The 18,351-nt window shown below is 41.1% G+C and overlaps 1 protein-coding gene across 6 annotated transcripts in view; it reads left to right on the top strand.

The window, feature by feature from the left end:
- Positions 1–18,351, top strand: part of TECPR1 (tectonin beta-propeller repeat containing 1) — a 28,744-nt gene that overhangs the window by 2,596 nt on the left and 7,797 nt on the right. For 3 of the 6 annotated variants that reach the window (XR_005824725.1, XM_040575265.1, XM_040575263.1), the window contains exons 2-19: positions 3,088–3,320; positions 5,004–5,186; positions 5,699–5,821; positions 6,512–6,637; positions 7,930–8,104; positions 8,202–8,302; positions 9,559–9,660; positions 10,044–10,189; positions 11,024–11,547; positions 12,404–12,549; positions 13,494–13,649; positions 14,175–14,324; positions 14,960–15,117; positions 15,974–16,101; positions 16,386–16,488; positions 17,187–17,283; positions 17,685–17,764; positions 18,090–18,146. Coding sequence is in view for 5 of the 6 variants with exons in the window: in XM_040575265.1 (XP_040431199.1) it covers positions 3,090–3,320; positions 5,004–5,186; positions 5,699–5,821; positions 6,512–6,637; positions 7,930–8,104; positions 8,202–8,302; positions 9,559–9,660; positions 10,044–10,189; positions 11,024–11,547; positions 12,404–12,549; positions 13,494–13,649; positions 14,175–14,324; positions 14,960–15,117; positions 15,974–16,101; positions 16,386–16,488; positions 17,187–17,283; positions 17,685–17,764; positions 18,090–18,146 (2,786 nt within the window). In the remaining variant the exon portion in view is untranslated. Of the gene's footprint in view, positions 1–96; positions 162–689; positions 792–3,087; positions 3,321–5,003; positions 5,187–5,698; positions 5,822–6,511; positions 6,638–7,929; positions 8,105–8,201; positions 8,303–9,558; positions 9,661–10,043; positions 10,190–11,023; positions 11,548–12,403; positions 12,550–13,493; positions 13,650–14,174; positions 14,325–14,959; positions 15,118–15,973; positions 16,102–16,385; positions 16,489–17,186; positions 17,284–17,684; positions 17,765–18,089; positions 18,147–18,351 lie in introns of those variants that run through there. The other 3 variants (XM_040575262.1, XM_040575266.1, XM_040575267.1) reach the window with 3 other exon arrangements.

The following is an 18,351-nucleotide window of genomic DNA, read 5'->3' as shown; positions in this document are numbered from 1 at the left end:
GCCCTCTCCGGGCCCTGAGGAACCGCCGCCCCGCGGGGCCGTGTAATGGCGGCGGGGCGCGGGCAGAGGGAGCGCGGTGTCACCGCCCCGCGGGGCCGGGCCGGGCAGGGCCGGGCGGCTCCTTCAGGCGGCGGGGAGCGGGGCAGGCCGGCGGGAGGCAGGTGAGGGGCTCGCCCCGGGCCGGGAGGGGAGCGGCGGGCACTGGCCCTGAGGCCGCGGGGGGGAAACGTGGAGGGGCTGGGGCCGGGCTGACGGGCGGCGTGCGGCCGGCTGCACTCCCGCCGCGCCGCAGTGGTGCCCTGGGGAGCCGTGCGGGTCTCCGGCAGCCGGTGTCCCTCCGGTGGGTTGCCGTCACCTCAGGGTGCCGGTGGGTGCTTTGCCGGGAGGCACAGCCCTGCTGCCAGCCGCCGCCGAGGCCACCCCTGAAGCCGTGTCCCCCGAGGAGCTCCCCCGGCTTTGTAACGGGGATGTTCTTCTTGAGCTGGTAGCAGCCGGTGTTAGGGCAGGCAGTGGGGAATTTCATCCCACAGCACGCCTTCTCCATTGGAATAGTGTGCCTTCTGCGTTGAAATAGCTTTGCTTGTATCAGAAGAGCCTGGCGAGGTTGAGGGGTGAGGGGAACGTAGCTGGTGGGGGTCTGGCCCTCCTGCGCCCCAAGACCACCGGACAACTTGTGTGTTCACCGACAGGCATGAGCCAGCGGCATGGAGCGTCCTTGAAAGCCAAGCAACGTTTGTCTTAATCTTCTGCAGCGCTGCCAGTGCAAAGGGGCCTAGATTTAATTCTTAAAGGTAGTTAATAACCCCAAATGCATTTTCACATCCCATGATTCTCTAAACACTCAGTCTGACAAGTTCAAAGGAAAGAATATCCAGAAACTTGCTTATTTCAGCTGTCTTGAATATTCAGTTGCATCTTCTCAGATTAGCTTAATTCCATCCCATCCATATCCGTCTATATTCTTCCTAACCTCATCATTTTAGGGATATCTGAAAATTCCACTGCCTTTTTCTGAACTGTTCCAGGCACTTTTCTGCCTGCCTGGACTGTGGTTCCAGACCCAGGCCTTCATTTGTATATGTGCCCATCTTTAATACACCCAGGCATCACTTTTCTTTATTATCTGACTGTGGATCTCTTCACTGCATTATCCATAATGCTTCTTTTACTCCAGACTTGCTGGTATTCTGGTTGCTCAGCATTAAATGCATATTTTTCTCCATTACAGACTGTTCTGCAGAATTTTCAATGCTTACACTAACAGGTTTATTTTCATGGGCTTTATTTTCCCAGTGATACATAATTTTCACCTCACCCTCACTTCTTCCCATTCAATTTTTCCACATTTTGCCTTTCTGTACCAACCTCTTTTTACCAATGTAAAAATGCAGATAAAGAAGATAAATAGCTGATCCAAGAGTGAAGTCAGTTATACATGCCCTATTTCTCACCTCTATTTCCTAACACAAAATTATCTTTGTCTTACTGTTTTCCTTTGAGAGCTCAAATGAAGATTCCCAGGAAGATTGTCCTGCAAGGCTAACTTCTCACGGTTTGTACTGCAGAGTTGGGATAAAGTACAGAGTGCTGATACTCCCAGCAACAACAACAACAAAACCAAGAAGCCCAAACCAGAGGATTCATCATAGTTATGCTGTCACAACTAGCAGGAGAATTTTGCTCTGTGACCTCCCCTGGCTTTCACTCATTCTTGACTACTGTAGATTTTCTTCCCAGTGTTACCGTTTTTTTTCCTTGACGGACCCAGTTTTGTAGGTACTTAGCAGCAGCAGCACTAGGAATAAAAGAATTCCAGCACAGCAGAAGATGGGTCTTTGTGTTCCTCCTGCCTTCAGAAGCATCCTCCCAGGGTGGACCTGTGCATTTACCATGCAGGTCATGATACTGGCTTAGCTGTTTCCAGATGTGCATTGATTCTTTCCTGCATTCAAGCACAAGGTGCAAACAAGTCCCCCCCGCATCTCTGCTAATTACCTGTCAGAAAGCAGGCAGGCGAGCTTCCTCAGGCTCATCTGTTGAAAGCAAAGTTGCCACTTGACCATGGAAGCGGCGTTCCACAGTGACTAAGCCAGATTTCACTGGTTTGGCTGTGAGTTCTCCTTTTTACCTTTCCCTTCCTGGTCCCCCACTACATATTTATAGAACTGGAGGCGAAGTTCAAAATACGCATCACTAGTTTTGTCGTACATACAGAGCAACTGAAACTTGTTGGGTTTAATGGCATCCAGAGAGCAGCTGGCAGAAATAAGCCAGCTTTTCTTGACTTCTGAAAGGACTGGCCAACACCTACCTCAGAGAAAATGCTGACCCCTCCATTTAGGGAGAGCTTCAGTGCCCAGAATATAGCAGCTTATTAAGTGATAAAACTGGAATGGAACTCAAACAATTGTCTGCTGTCAAACAGTGCTCTGTGTATACTTAAATAAATATCACACCTATGTATATTAAATAAATATTAGATCCCAGAGTGGTCACCAGCATGCTTTGGAAAGAGGTTTCCTGGTAGCAGTAGCACCTCGAACATCTGTCTGAAAGCATGAGATGTCCACAGACTAAAACTATATGTGTGTTTATGGAGAATTCTCACTTCGCATTCTTTCCCTTGCACTTGTGTGGCTATGTTGGCAGATGGCAAGAGGAGGCTGAGAAGGAGGTACCATGAGACATCGTGGCTTTGTGCACCTGAGATGAGCAGTGTGTGTAGGGCATGACCAGCTGTGGAGAGGGAAGCTTTCTGCTATGAAACACTCCGTGCTGCTTCATCAGTGTGTCTCAGTTCACTGTTGGCTTCTGTCCTCAGCCTTCCAAAACTGTCCTATTAACATTGCAAGGTCTTGTAGGATGGACAAGAGTGGCTGTAGCAAGGTCTTTCACAAGAATTTTCAGACCGATGTGTGGCTCTGACTCAAAGAGATCTGTCTGTCAGCTTCACATGGGCTGTTTATAAAAGATCATTCTCTACTTTTCTCTTTAGTTTGACTGGTGCTGGATCCGAGCAGAACAGTAGGTTCGACATTCATTTTTTATAACTGTCATTTCCATTAATACCTCCTTTTTGCCTTTCAGACATGGCGATGTCCAGTTCACTTCTGTGGGCTGTTGACATATTTGGGAGGGTTTACACTCTGTCCACTGTTGGCCAGCACTGGGAGCTCTGTAAGGATACACAGCTGGAATTCAAACGGGTCTCTGCTGTCAAGCAGTGCTGCTGGGGAATAGCCTGCGATCATCAAGTATACACCTACGTGTTCTCAGGTGATGTTCCTATTAGATACCAGGAAGAGACCTATGAGAATCAGGTATGGAACACTATGCATACCTCTGCTGTATGTTCTTCAGAAAGCAAATCTGTAGATTAGCTGTTTCTGTTGGTTTTTCTCACAGATTGATTGTTTGGTTTTATTTTTAATTTTTTACCTCATGTTTCTGAAGAGTATATATGCATTGAATAGGTTATTATTTTAATATTTTAATTCCCAAAGGAAGATTATACTTTCTGGCTCTTGCTAAAGGAACAGCGTGCACTGCAGCATCCTTCATGCAAGCTGTTTCACCCATTCCACCTGACGTGTTCCTTTCTGTGGTGAAAAAGACACAGTTTCCTTAAGAAAATGTCCAGTGTAACAGGCAACAAAAATACACTATTCTTACAAAATACTCTTTTTGTAATGTTTCAAAGAATTCTTAAGAATTCTTTGAAGTACTATTTTTAATGTATGAGAGAATTCTCTAGTAAGGGCATTAACTCTCCATTAAAGTACGTTTCCAGCTTTTTTTGTGTGTGTAGAAGTGTTATGAAGATGATCCTTTTTATGTAAGATACATCAAAAGAATGTTTTTAACAGTGTTTTTAAGTATATTTATCTATTTTGTTTTTAACTTCACCAAAAGTTATTTGAGAGATAGAATAAGTCTCTTCAACACATTTTTCTGCTTTCTAAGGGGTAAAAGGATGAATGTAAGTTGAGAAAATACATTAACTATCTACATGGGTAAAGATAGAACAAACTATTTTAGTACATTATTTAACATTGATACAACTTTCTGTCCATTCAAGAATGTTCATTTTGCTAAGTAAACGTGCACGTTCTTTAAAAAATGAAAAACTTTAAAATCGATTTGGTTTGTTGTTTTAAAACTTTTGTTTTGTTTGTTCTAGCCTATGAAAAAATGGAAAACAAAACACTAGAAAGTACAAAAGGAAATACTGTGTAAGAGCTAACAACAGAATTAAACTCAAGTAGTTTACAGATAATGTGCAAAGCAGTTTAGTAAGATTCCTAGTAAGAAAAAGTAATATTTTGCATAATGGCAATTTAATTGAACAACTAATTTCCCATGTGCCCTAAAATGCAGGACAGTATTACCTGACCAGTCTTGCCAGTGTTTCTATAGCGGGTAAAACTGAGGCGGAAAAAAAGAAAAACCACAACTGCATTGGTGAACAGCCTAGCAAGTTACTTGTTCTATAACTGATTTAGGAAAAAAAATGGTAAGATAAGATACAGGAAGATTTATTGATGTAGTTGTTTTGACATAGTTTCTGGTGTCGAAACTATGCTGTTTTCCTAGTGTAGGCCATGTGTTAGTCAACTTTCTCACGTGGGATACATTAGAAATCCCAAAGCCATCTACACAGGAGTTATCCTAATGCTTCAATATCATGGTGCCATACATCACCAAAGAAAAATGCACTGTAAGTAGTAAACTATATCATCCATCATTCCTATTTTTGTAGTTGAAATTTACTTGGTTGGGACTAGCTCTGCAGTCAGTCCTTCTTTGATACTTTAAAACAGCTTCTTCCAAAGACCATATTAGCTGGGATCTACAGCATGACCACTTGCTTATTCACCCCAAGAATTATTCCTCTTCTACTGCAGAAAAAAAAAAGGTATAATTTATGACTCACTAGTGCTCTGTAGATGTCCAATGAGGTGATGTGATTTCAAATAAAACATTTTTTTTATTATTTCTGGCAGCGCTGGAATCCAGTTGGTGGCTTTTGTGAGAAATTATTGCCCAGTGACCGCTGGCAGTGGAGTGATGTGAGCGGGCTAAAACATCAGCAGCTTGATAGTTTCACACTGCCTTCACCACACTGGGAGTGGGAGTCTGACTGGTATGTGGATGAAAATATTGGAGGGGAACCAACAGAGAAAGGGGTAGGTGAACAATACCAAAAAGAGATCTATTCTGGGAATCCTTAGTCTGTAAAATAAAAGGCACTTTTATAAAATGGCAAAAGGTCTATAAAAATAAAAGGTACCTCTTAACTTCCCATAGCTACTTTTTTTTTGGGAAATAGCTCAGCTATAATACAACACAAGGAAGGATCTGTTTGAAAGCTTTTGAAGTCCATAGGAGTTGTTGTTTTTTCTCTTTGGATCAGGCCAAGAAATGCTGCCAACTTTGTATTGCTGCTATTTAAAAACTTACTATGAAGAAAGCAAAGTGCTTTACTGTATCTTGTTTGTTCTGTATATATCATGCAGAGGAATTAGGACATGATTCATAAATCATTCACAGAATTAGCTTGTCTGTTAATCAGGCTGTTAAGACATTCACAGTAACCTGTACTGTCTGTAGGAATGACTCTTGTGCAGAATCGTTCTGAGTTAAGATTTCAAGCTTTTCCTTGGTCCAGTTTTTCACAAAAGAAAACCTCTGTTTGCAGGGCTGGACTTACGCCATAGACTTCCCCAGCACCTACACAAAGGATAAGAAGTGGAATTCTTGTGTGAGACGCAGGAGATGGATCAGATACAGGAGATACAAATCACGGGATATTTGGGCAAAGGTTCTGGATATCTTTTTAACATTAACTAAACTGTTTTTGTTCTTTCTTTTCTGAAATAAAAATTAATTTCCCTGCACTTATAGTTGATTATTGCTGCTCTGGAGGTTGGACTTTTATTCCTTGACTTCCAACCTTGTAATTCTTGCAAGCATAAATGGAAAGCTGGGATTTTTCTTAGAAACTTGTGGTAATAAGGTACCAAATCTCATGTTAATGCAGTTGGAGATAGATGTTCAAATCCTCTGTAAATTTCACACTAACTATTGAAGTTCCTTTGGTTATTGACAAAGCATTCTCTTTTGAGATGGCACCTGTTTAGCATCTTCTAACCAGCTGTGTCCTTTATCTGAATAAATAACTGTTATTTAATAAATGGTGCTCCATTCTGAGAATGTGCAAAAATTGAGATGTTCTGGCTTTCCAACTCAAAGAACATCTGTTTGGAATGTTCTGTGAGCAAAACTTTCCTTTAGTTTGGGGCTGAAACAAAGACTTTTTTGTGCTGCTTCAGCAGTGTTTCTCCGCCCTCTGTAAATAGCAGCCTTCAATGAGAGAAAGAAGCTCCATGCTTAGCCTCTTTGGGAAGCGATACTGAAACCAACCTGCAAAAAGCAAGTTAAGCCATCGGCAAAATGGCCTATCCATTTGCAGCATCTCTTCTGTTCTAAGTCTTCCCTCTCTTTGCTCCAGATTGTATCACGGGATGATCCGGATCAGTTGCCAGACCCTTTCAATGACATCTCAATTGGAGGATGGGAAATCACTGATGAGCCTCTTGGCCGTTTATCAGTGTGGGCGGTTTCTTTGCAAGGAAGGGTATGTGCACATTCCATACATTTTCTAATATAAATTACTACTGAAAAGGAGTTAAGTACTTTTAAAGCAAAGCATGTTTGTTATCATCTTATGTTGGTGAGGAACTACACTGCTTGTGCAGGCAGGCCTGCTCCTTACTAAAATTCTCTAGGATCGAGAGATTTGAGGTTACTGTTTGAGTCTCCAGACTTGGCAACACAGAACCCAACTGTGGAATGTTTTGAATTTATTCTCCTTTGAAAACTATACATCTTTCTTTTGTTGTTGTTGTTTTGTTTCTGGTTTTAGGCCCATTGTAATGCTTCTCATTTTCTGCTCAGTATTGTAGAGATAGCTTCTTGCTTTCCTTCCTTCATTGTTAGAGCATGCATCTGAGTAGCCTTCCTTTGTCTCTAGACAATTTCTAACTTGTGGTCTCACAAGGAAGAATGTAGTAATTGTAACAGGTAGCCTGAGATTGCACTCACACTTGACACTGCCTGGGGAGGCAAGCAATCTTGGTTAAATTGTTTAAAATGAAATTCCCTGTGCCTCAGGCTTCCCCGTAATAACTGACTTGCATCCCACTCTACAGGCTTACTTGACTGACATTATAAAATGCTTTCATTTCTCAAAGTAAAAGTCCCTAGAGGAAGAATGTATTTCTAAAACTGATGATTTAGCACTCAGCAGTCGTCTTTTGGAGCACCTGTATGACCACCACAGGATGCTTTCTTTGACCTTCCTGTTTTGACTGGAGTCAAAAAAATCATGCAGGCAGTCTGAGCACGACTGGCAGATGGATGGGATGTCACTGCAGGCTGCGCAGAGAATGGAATTTTTACCCATGTTGTGGCAAGCTCTGTTCAGTGAAAGTGAGGTTGGGCTCTCATCTAACAGGAACATTTTCATGTTGTGTATTTGTTCATTCTTGTTTTGTGTTTTTTTTTGTTTTTTTTTTTTTTTTAACATGCCTTGAGATATAACAAAGGTTTTTTTGTTTTTTTTTTATTGTTGAAATATACACAGAACTTGTAGCAACAGGTCACGTGCCCAATCCAGATTCAGGTCCATGATAAAAGCTAATCTGTAAAAACACCTCCTCCCTTAGTACATAAGGAAATAGTCTTCAACAGCATAATTGGCATCAAAAAAATACTTCTAACAGCCAGTGCAAACACTGTATTAAAAAAAACAACTGTTGTTAAAGGAGGACTGTTCTTTCATCAGGATGTCATCATGCTTCTCTGAATAGCTTCATTGTTGTAGTAGTATTTTTCTAAGTTTTGTTTTGTTTTTTTAAACTTGTCTAGGTGTGGTACAGAGAAAACGTTTGCCATCACAATCCAGAAGGTTCCATGTGGTCCTTAATCACCACTCCTGGTGAAGTTGTACAGATCAGCTGTGGACCGTATGACCTCCTCTGGGCAACTCTTTGGGAAGGGCAAGCTATTGTGAGAGAAGGAATTGATAGGAATAACCCTCAAGGTGAAGTGTTGCTACATCTAGTATGAAACCTCCTTGATTTTTGTAATGTTGCATAAGAAAATAACCTGCAACGGCTTCCGGGCTTTGTTTCTTGCAGGAATTTCCTGGAGTACTGTGGAGTCCCCAAACTCTGAAAATGGGATTATGCATGTCTCTGTGGGTGTTGATGTGGTGTGGTGTGTTACAAAAGATCGGAAGGTAAGAGGTGTTATGCTCTGGTTCTGTTTTTTCTCCCTTTTTTATCTGCCTTTCTGAAATGGGCATGTAACTTTCATAGGAAATATCATTGATTTGGACTCTCTATAAGCATGGTTTGGGCAATTCCAGTAGCCCTGTTGTTACAGAAATACACTGTGGTTTGTGATACACATACTTGTGTGCAACTTCAATATTCCCTTCAATGAATCCCTTCATATCGAATCCAAAACCAGAGATTAATTCTGTTTGGGAAGAAAATGTGTTTGATTTCAAACACTAAGACATTGTAACAGTTCAAGATTCTTACTTTGACATCACAGACAATTTAAGAATGAGGTGGATAATATGAATGAGATTCCTCATAGGCTGTGTGGCTTATGGGCTCCTTTACATGAGGAAGAGTGTAAGAGTGAAGCACAGGAAGTGATTTAAATCAAAGTAGTTACATCATTGGTGTAGCTCTCCCTTTGGGCATTTATTTTGGGATAAGCGTATGTGTTTTAAGTAATTCAAACAGTTTAAGCTGTTTTAAGTAATTGAGTTACACTGGTTTAATGAGTTACCGCTTGTCAGCTGAGCCATGGCAACTGATTGTCCAGCCTGCTCCATCTGCCCCTAAAACCACTATAATAAATGTAAATAAGCTAGTAGGTTTTTCTTCAGGTTTGCCAAAGGTAGTCAAGTACACAGTCTGTTACATGTTTCAACCAACAAGTTCTAAAGTAGCTACTTGTCATTATAAGACCATATCCTAAATATAGAAGCATAACTGGAAAATTTTCCAGGTACCCAGCCCACAGACACTTTCTCATTGGTAAAAACTAATCTAAGAGGAGACAATTTAAAGAGCAGTACCAGTGAAAAAAATCCCTTTGTCAGTTCTCTCTGTCAGCTCAGCTTCACAGGAACATTGTTTGGAAGTTGATTTAGAGTCACCAAAAATAGCCTACAGTTGACATGTAATAGCAAATATTTTCCCAATGGCTGAGAAACTAACTGTCACAGAAAGTCATAACATGATGTGTCCTTGTGGGCTCTTCTGGCTTTAGTTGATCACAAAGACACGTTGTCTGGTTACTATTAAAAGAATTATTTATCTTCACCTGATTAAAACAAACAAACATGGAGGTAAGTGACTTCTCAAGGCAATGCAGTAGTCAGTATTGGAGATTAAGACTAATCCACTAAAGAAATTAAATTCTAGCTGTCCACCTGAGTGTACAGAAGATGCAAACTTCAGACTTTTGTTGTTGTAGGTATGGTTTAGAAGAGGTGTGAATTCACATAATCCTTGTGGAACAAGCTGGATTGAAATGGTTGGAGACATGATGATGGTAAACGTAGGCTTAAATAATCAGGTAAGATACCTGTATACCAGTTGTGAGGCTATTTGTGTTCCTCTTTGTGCAGATAGTATTCACGTGTGAACTGTCAGCAGTGTCAATATGGACGGCTGAACAAGAGGTCCATGTGCTTGAACTGCTAGGAAGGAATGCGTGGCTGCGTTCCTCACCAGAATACAACAGTCAGCCTGTCTCTCATGTGACACATTCAGGTTCAGTCTTCTTTTGATGGTACTGAATTTCATATTGCATCTACAGTATCAGCAGTAAAGAACAGAAAGGGAAAATGCTGAGTCCAGCAGGTTTTTGCACTGAATTTTCCACCACTGCACCTCTTTGTAGATGCTCTTTGCCTGCATTCCGTGCCATTTCCTTCACCAAGCCCTTTTCTTCCCTAGGTCTGGGGAATTGGCTGTGATGACAGAGCAATCTATTTTCGCCAAGGTGTGACGCCAAGTGAGCTCAGTGGGAAGACGTGGAAGGCAATTGTATGTGGCCGAGAGAGTGACAGGTCTCAGACTGGGAGCTCAACAAGTCTGCTCAGGTGCGTAGTAAAATACCTGCTCGAGACTCTGTATGCCAGGAGTTTCAATGCTAGGACATATTTCTGTACATTCTGTACGTTCAAATGGTACAGACAGGGAAGAGCAGGGAAGGCATCTCTAACCATTAAGCATGCCAAAAAGCATTTGCTTTTTTGCCATTAAAATTAACAATAAGCAGCAGCTGATGCAGTCAGAAGCTGATGCTCCTACTTTGGAATTCACTGGATGCTTCCAGTACAGTGTGTTTTTCTGGCCTTTATTATCCCTATCTGGAGCTGGTCTCTAAAAAGATAAAATGTTACCTGTGAAGTAACATGAAGAAGTGTCAGCTTCACTTAGCGATTATGCTTCTCTAGAGCGTCACTGTACATTTCTTTCCTGAGAGATTAGATCAGTAACTCCCTGCTGACTGCTTGCTGTTGGCTGTGCAAGACATGACAGTGCAGCTGGCATGCTGCAGAAGCTACTCAAGTCAGAGTGCTCTGAGTAGGAGACCTCTCTAACTAAGACAAAAAGCACAGAGTTAATAATGGGCTTTAAAAAAAATCCTATTTATTATTTCATATCCCAAAAATGGGATGTTGCTTCAATGCTTTTCTTGGAATTGTTGATAGCCAACACCCCTGATTTTTACAAAGATCAATTAAATCTCCTCTTAGATCCGTATTGGGCTCTTCTTTCTTAATGATCGATTTTGACCTTTAATGAGAAGTCTGCTGCTTCTCTCCTAAAGCTGCAACACTCCGTCAATTTCTGTATGTCTGTGGTCTCAGGCCTGTGTTAATTTATTATGTTTTGAATTACAGTTAATGAATTATCTATTTGTCCTTCAGTGCTGGCTGTTTCTTTACTGATGATATTCAGAACCAAACAAACGCAATCATTCCCGGTGATGCAGACACTTCCTCTGACACAGATCTTCCAAGCATCCCCACGTACCTTGCCAACACTCCCCCGACGGGAGCTGCAGCCAGCGACAGTGGTAGCAGCACAGGCAACCAGACAGCAGAAATATGTGCAAATTTGACTGTGGATCCTCTGGACTCTGATCAAGGAGAAGCCAATGTTGCTTCGACTGGTCATAAGAAATCTAATCTTGAAAGCCATAAGTCTACAAACCCAAATCCTTCTGCAGAACTGCAGTGGACAAACATTGACTTAAAGGAGGCCCAAAAGCATCCAGTCCTCTCTGTCAGCACCTTTGCAGAAACATCCAGCCTGTCTTCCCTTGGCATGTTCTCGGTGGGAGCTGAGGAGCAGTACGGAGCCGATGAGCACCCGCTGTGGGCCTGGGTGTCTGGGGGAGGCTGCCTTGTGGATTTGCACAGCCCACTGAAATGGTTCACTGTCTCCTCAGGTACAGTCCAAGCACCACAGAAGACTTTATTTTCCAATTTCAATTAGTCAATATTCTTAAAAAAAATGTTGTGTTTTTTTTTTTTAAATAAAACCTTGGCACAAAACTTCTGGTTACTGCTCTTCCTGCAATTTGTTGTTACACTCCATGTCTGAGCATAGTGCTGCATGTATTTAACTGTAAAGCACTTTGGGATTGAGATATGTAAGTGTAAAGGTGATAAAGGAGTTTCTGTAAGAATTTTATAAAATAATCAGTGTGCTGGAACTGCATCTTTTTTTTTTTAATGGCACTGAAACTGCAACTTCAGGCTAAGCCCATAATACCACTGAACAGTAACTAGAAGCAGTGAAAAAGGCTCTCTTGAGAGATGCCAATGCCACAAATACCGCCTTGCTACTACCATTCCTGCTGAGGTAAGGGTAAGATTGAAGTTGCTGAGGGGCAGTGTGGATGTGAGCCCCACTGATACCTGGATGAGGCTGGAATTTACATTTTTGAAAGACAGTGGAGTATAGCCATATCTTAAAAATAAACCATGAACTGTGGCATCCTAGTACTTACTAACAGCATAACTCTTAATGCATTGTATTACCTAATTATCTTGCAGTTCAGTGACAGAAGTCCCATTTGTATAAAGTTACAGCATTGAAAGATTCAATATAATCATGTAGCAGTTCTATTCCTATGCATTATTTACAAAGCTCGGCTTTAATACACTGATTTCAAAGTGTTAATTAGCAAAATTTGTTAGACTGGGTTGATTCAGTCCAGTGTTCAAAGCAGTATCATGATACTTTTCCACAGGACTGTATTCAAAGCTCACTGAAATGTGTTGGTTTTGCTTCTCTTGTAGGTTTGTCGTCCTCCGTGCAGTCTCTTTCTCTGTCTATCACTCCAGCACAGACAGCAGCATGGAGAAAGCAAATTTTTCAGCAGCTCAGTGAAAGGACAAAGCGGGAGCTGGAGAATTTCAGGCACTACGAACAGGCTGTTGAGCAGGTAAGCAGCGAGGATACCTACTTATGTCTTGTGAGCACTTAGATCTGTCAGTACTAGGCATCAGTGGTACAATTCTGATGTACTCATCTGGACTTAGCTGTCAGCTTTTTATTCTCTTCCTTATTTCTGTCTGTGACAGCTTTCCAGGAGTATCACTGTCTGGGCTCCTTGTGGGAAACTAGTGGCTTATTAAATATGCAGTAGCAATCTTCATCTAAAAATGTTAGCTGATAGTTTTGTGTAGGAGCAACTGAAGCACTGGTCAGCCATTATTTCATATACTGAAACTCAAATTCAGAGAAACGTTTTCAACAGTGGAACATTGTAAGAATTATTCCACCACAGGATGAGGCTCCTTAATTGAAACGGTGACTCACATAGGTGAACCTTTCCTCTCCGTGAGCGTTAGGTGATTAACATAACTTGCATAAATAAATCAGTGATGATAATATCAGTAACAGCACTTAAATATCAGCTCCTGGTCTCTTTTCAGATTCATTCATGGTTTTGGTCCCTTCATGGCTAATTACCAAATGCCAATTGCCAAGTCTGCAATTCACTTAATTAAAAACACTTGGAGTCTGGGGCTTTGATTCAGTTTAAAAGGTTATGTCAAAATCTTTCAAAATTGGAACAGAAATCGTGTTATAGTAAGGAACACACTAGAGTTAATTAGTATCTGTGTGCTATTGCATTCTTTGCAGAAGTCAAATGTTAACACTGACGTACACATGCCATTCCAGTGCCTTTCTATCCAGTTTTGTCAGTTTTCATTTTGTTCTCAGCTTCCTGAACACTGGTATACTCTGTGTCAGAAGTAACTGATATGATACAGACCTTACAGACCTACAGCAGAGATTTCTTGTGGTCACAAGAAATAATGTTTGGGAGAAAGAAGAGTCATGCAGTTTCCTTACTTCTGAAAATTTGTGTTTGCATTACAGTCAGTTTGGGTTAAAACTGGGATGTTGCAATGGTGGAGAAATTGGAAGCCTCACAAATGGATGGATGTGCGAGTGGCACTTGAGCAGTTCACTGGGAGTGACGGAATGCGCGACAGCATCCTGTTCATCTATTACATGTATCATGAGGAGAAAAAGGTGTGTTCAGCTCAAGACCCTCAACACTGTTGTGTATGGCAAAAGACAACCTATGAAGGAAAAAAAGTTTTTTATGGAAGACAAATAAGCTGTTGTTTTGGGAACCAATTCAAATGTAGCCCAGGGTAATAGCGAATTGCAAGCTTTTCTAAGCTCTGTTAAATGCTCTGTCAGAAATGCCCAGTCAGCAAGCATCCACATTGCTTAAACCATCAGCTTTGCACTAACTAGGATTGCCTTTGGAAGTTCAGAACATTCCTGACTATGAAGAAAGAACCAAGCTTATCTGGCTAGGGTCTTCACAAATAGGGTTGATGCATATGGGCAACATGAACCAGAGGTAGTGCAGGCCTGGATACTGAGCCCCACGTAAGGAACAGCATTCCTTCTGCACCAAGAATTGATTCTTTGCTACCCTTGGCAGCAATGCCTTGCTCATAGTCTTGAAGTGCAAAAATGCTGGCACTGAGGAAGGTATATCTTGAGTTCACCTTAGTCACTTTTTTTTTTTTTCTCTTGTCTTAGTATATTCATGTATTCCTGAATGAAGTCACCATTATAGTCGATGTTCTGAATGAAGCCAAACACTCCTTTGCCCTGTATACACCCGAAAGGACGAAGCAGCGATGGCCAATCCGCCTAGCAGCCACAACAGAACAAGAAATGAATGACTGGGTAATTCAGTGAAATTTTCGTTTCAAGCTGGCTATTTTTGAAATAAAACATGAAAGCTAGTCTCTGAAATCTGAGCGTTACGTTTACAGTATCTAGGCTACTTAGCTATCTTCACAAATTAAGTATTTTAGAAGTTCTTTTCAAGCTCCGTCAGGGGCACCCAAGGCTTCCTGTCTCCTCTAGAGTTTGCACTGGTTCTGAAGCCACAGTTATCCACAGTAAAACCAACATTGCTTTTCCTTCCCTTCCTACCTCTGGATATAGATTGGGCTACAAATGAGTTAGGAGTTGAATTCAGTGAGTCTATTCCTCTGGATTGGTAGAAGAACTGTTGTCACTGTTGTAGGGAATCTTACATACAGGCAGGCCTGTGTACACACACCAAAGCAAATGAAAACCTGAAAGATACCTCATAAAAGTCAAATGCTACAAACCACATTAATTCCAGTTATTCTGTTAATAATTTCTAAAACACTGCATTCCAGTGCCTTTGAGAAAAAAATGCTAGTTCACTTTGCTGACTTGTAAGAACCTGCAAGGCTAAAACTTCATTTTGTAGTACTGGGGCATCTATATGGAAATTTTTGTTCTCGCTGTAAAAGTAACCTTCTGGCTCTCTGCTTCTCGTTTTTTAGCTGTCTTTGCTGAACATGTCCTGTTGTGAAAGCAGACGGATTCAAGGCCCTCCTTCTCACCATGCCATTTGGTCAGTTACTTGTAAAGGAGACATCTTCGTTAGCGAGCCAAGTCCTGAACTGGAGGCAGGACCACACCTGATGCCATGTGATCAAATGTAAGGGGTTTCAGAAGCTGTTCTTTCTGCATGGGGTGCCTTGGCACAGATTGTCTTTCATGTCAAGTTGGTGACATCGATGGGCTGTTGGAATGTATAGCACACTGCAGATGTCTGCCAGTCACAAGGTTAACGGCTGCCTTCACGCTTACGAGTGCATCTGAAGAAATTCACCAAATTGTATTTTAGTTCTCAGATGATGGAGCTATTCGTGTGATTTCAAAAATTTGGGTTGAGATCCCATCACAAATGACTTGAAAATTTTTCATGATGGCATCCTTAATGTAGTAATGATCTAAATCAAGAGATGGCCTACACTAAAAGTAAATCTAGTCACTGTAATTGTAATGTAATTTGAGCTTTCAGTTTTATCTGAGTCAGGAAATCTGAAAGTCTCATTTCTCTACTGTCACTTCAGTCCAGGAATATCTCCTTTAGAGTTTCTGTTACAACTTGTTTTTTGTCAGATAAAGGTGATTCCTGCCTTTAAGAAAAATGAGGACGAAGTTAAAGCTGAGGCAGCTGATGGCTGCTAATATATACAGATTCTAACAAGATCGTCCTAACTAGTTCAAAAAAGAAATCAAAACGTAAGCCATAAAATAGAAGGAAAGCAGAGTACTTCAAAGCCTGAAAATTCCCAGTGAAGGCAGACAGGTTCCTTCCAGCAACCTTTCCAGTTCAGAGGGAATGCTTTCAACTGGCAACTGCCTTCACTAACTGAATGAACAGAGGTTGAGCAAACAAATAAAGTTGCCTTTCCGTAGGATGACAGAGTTGTAGGGGGCAGGGGAAGCATAGATTCCTGATGGATGTAGTATGGGGTAAATGTCAAATACTGTCCCTTTTCTGGCAGGTTTTGGCGTCAAGTTGGAGGGCATCTTCGGCTGATAGAGTGCAATAACCAAGGCATAGTGTGGGGCATAGGATATGATCACACAGCTTGGGTTTATACTGGTGGATATGGAGGTGGCTTCATCCAAGGTAGGGATGACTGTTCTCCTGTGGTGTACATGTTTCTTTCTCATCTTCACAACTGGGTCAGCTATTCAAGTGATTTCAGCTGTCCTTCCTTTAGCCTTTGTCATATGCAGGGGTATACACTGAACGGGCCACACATCAGGAAGGACTTGGTATTGAAGTCTTATATTGTCAGCTTAGAAGTAAGAAATAGGGTAATTTACAATATTATTGTGGCTAATGGAATTTAAAATGTAGTGCCTAGAAGGTTTAGCTTCAGTATAATCCAAATGATTTATTTCTCCCAGGACTGGCCAGTAGTGCTGATAACATCTATACACAGTCAGATGTGAAATGTGTTTACATCTATGAAAACCAACGGTGGAACCCAGTCACTGGATACAGCAGCAGGTTAATTTACTTGATTTGTGTTTATTGAGTGTACTTTTTTACTGATGTCAAATGAATCATTAAGAGGGTTGTTCTAGCTTTTCAGAATAATTACTACAGATATTCTGTCTTCAGTCTCCTCCAACATTTATGGTTAACCTGAGATGGAAGGTGCAGAATTTTTGAATTTCCTAGAATCATAAATATCCATTCAAACTCCATTTGTAGTAAAGCATTACAGATTTGTGCTTTGTGAGTGCACAAAGAGTGCCTGCTTGCAATACCTTTTATTAAGGCCACAGAGTGAAAGTTCTTATTAGGTTACATATATGTTCATGTATATTTTGGTCTAAATACATTGTACATTTGAATACTTGAATGATATATTTAAATGGAAGTACTGAAAAGCATTCACATATATGGGTGTCTATGTCACGGACACTCAGGATTCACCTTGTAATTTTTAGTAGTGAGGAATATCACTCTAGAGAAAAATTTTTACATGGTCGTCAGGTTTGGTGTGACTGGAAGCAATTGTTCAGATTCTTTCCCACTATGCTCCTCACTTACATAATATTTCTATATACAGAGTTTAATGACAGAAGACTTTCATTTATGAAAATAGGAACTGCTAGAAATAGTTTTTTTTTTTCTTTCTCCCCTTTTGAATGATGTTGTTGTAAATGACCTTGCATTCCTTATGCACTGTCTCACTGCAGAGGCCTTCCCACGGACAGATACATGTGGAGCGATGCCTCTGGCCTGCAGGAATGTACAAAAGTCAATACCAAGCCTCCTTCACCACAGTGGTCTTGGGTAAAGTTTGTTTTAAAAGTCTTTTTACTACTAAAGTAAGGCTAAATAGGATACAAAACTTGTGATCAAGTGACCTAGATTTTTTTTGTGGGTTTGTCATTATATTTAACCTTGGTTTCCCTATTTATACAATAGCAATAAACTTCCATAGTCAAAAGAACATTAAGCATTGAGGGGGTTTTGTTGTTGTTTAGTGGGACTTAGACTTCTCTTCAGATTGCTTTGTCTTCAGCTTAATTAAAAAGACTTGGGAACCTCTGTATGAATTTATATTGCAAGTATTAGAAGGTTTTTAGCAAGTCATTGCACTCCAAAAAGTAGAAGGGGAAATACTGAAAGAGGTTATTATTATGATACAGTAGGTATTGATTGTGCTTCTTATTGTTTCCTTCTGACAATAGGTATCCGACTGGTACATTGATTTTAGTACTTCAGGTGGAACGGATCGGGAAGGCTGGCAGTATGCAGCAGACTTTCCAGCGTAAGGAGATACCTTTTTCTGCCTAAAATCCTAGGAGGCATTTTTAAGTTCTTGTTTCCTCATTTGCTGTTTTGCACATAAACCATACTTTGACAGGGGCAAGCGTGCCTTGATTTCTCTCATGGTATGGGGACACTAACACTGAAATGGGTTGGGGAGGTAGGGCAGCAAGGTGAAGGTCACCTTAGCAAACAGAAGTTCCAAGTGTTTTAAAGTTAGCAGATGTGTCTGGTGGGCAGATACATAGACGATGCTCTCAGGCTGTCACTGAAATTGGAGATGCTCTGATATCCTCGTGAACACATATTTACATTTGTTTTGGTAGGTCCTACCATGGCCACAAGACAATGAAAGACTTTGTCCGACGGAGGCGCTGGGCAAGGTGAGGAACTAAGATATAAACACAAGCTTTGATGCTAGCTGCTGCCTTATCATCTCCTTTACTTGAGGGGAAGGGTTGTCACACAATCAACAAAAGCAGTAATAAAGAAACATGCAGTAACTAACCCACCTCCAGGATAAGCTCAGGATCTTTAGCACTCTGGCTCTATCTGAAGCCTTTACAGTAGATAACCTAATTGATTTTG

This window comes from Cygnus olor, chromosome 15 (assembly GCF_009769625.2).
Source record: "Cygnus olor isolate bCygOlo1 chromosome 15, bCygOlo1.pri.v2, whole genome shotgun sequence".
Taxonomy (NCBI): Eukaryota; Metazoa; Chordata; class Aves; order Anseriformes; family Anatidae; genus Cygnus; species Cygnus olor.
This window is presented reverse-complemented; position numbering and strand designations above follow the sequence as displayed.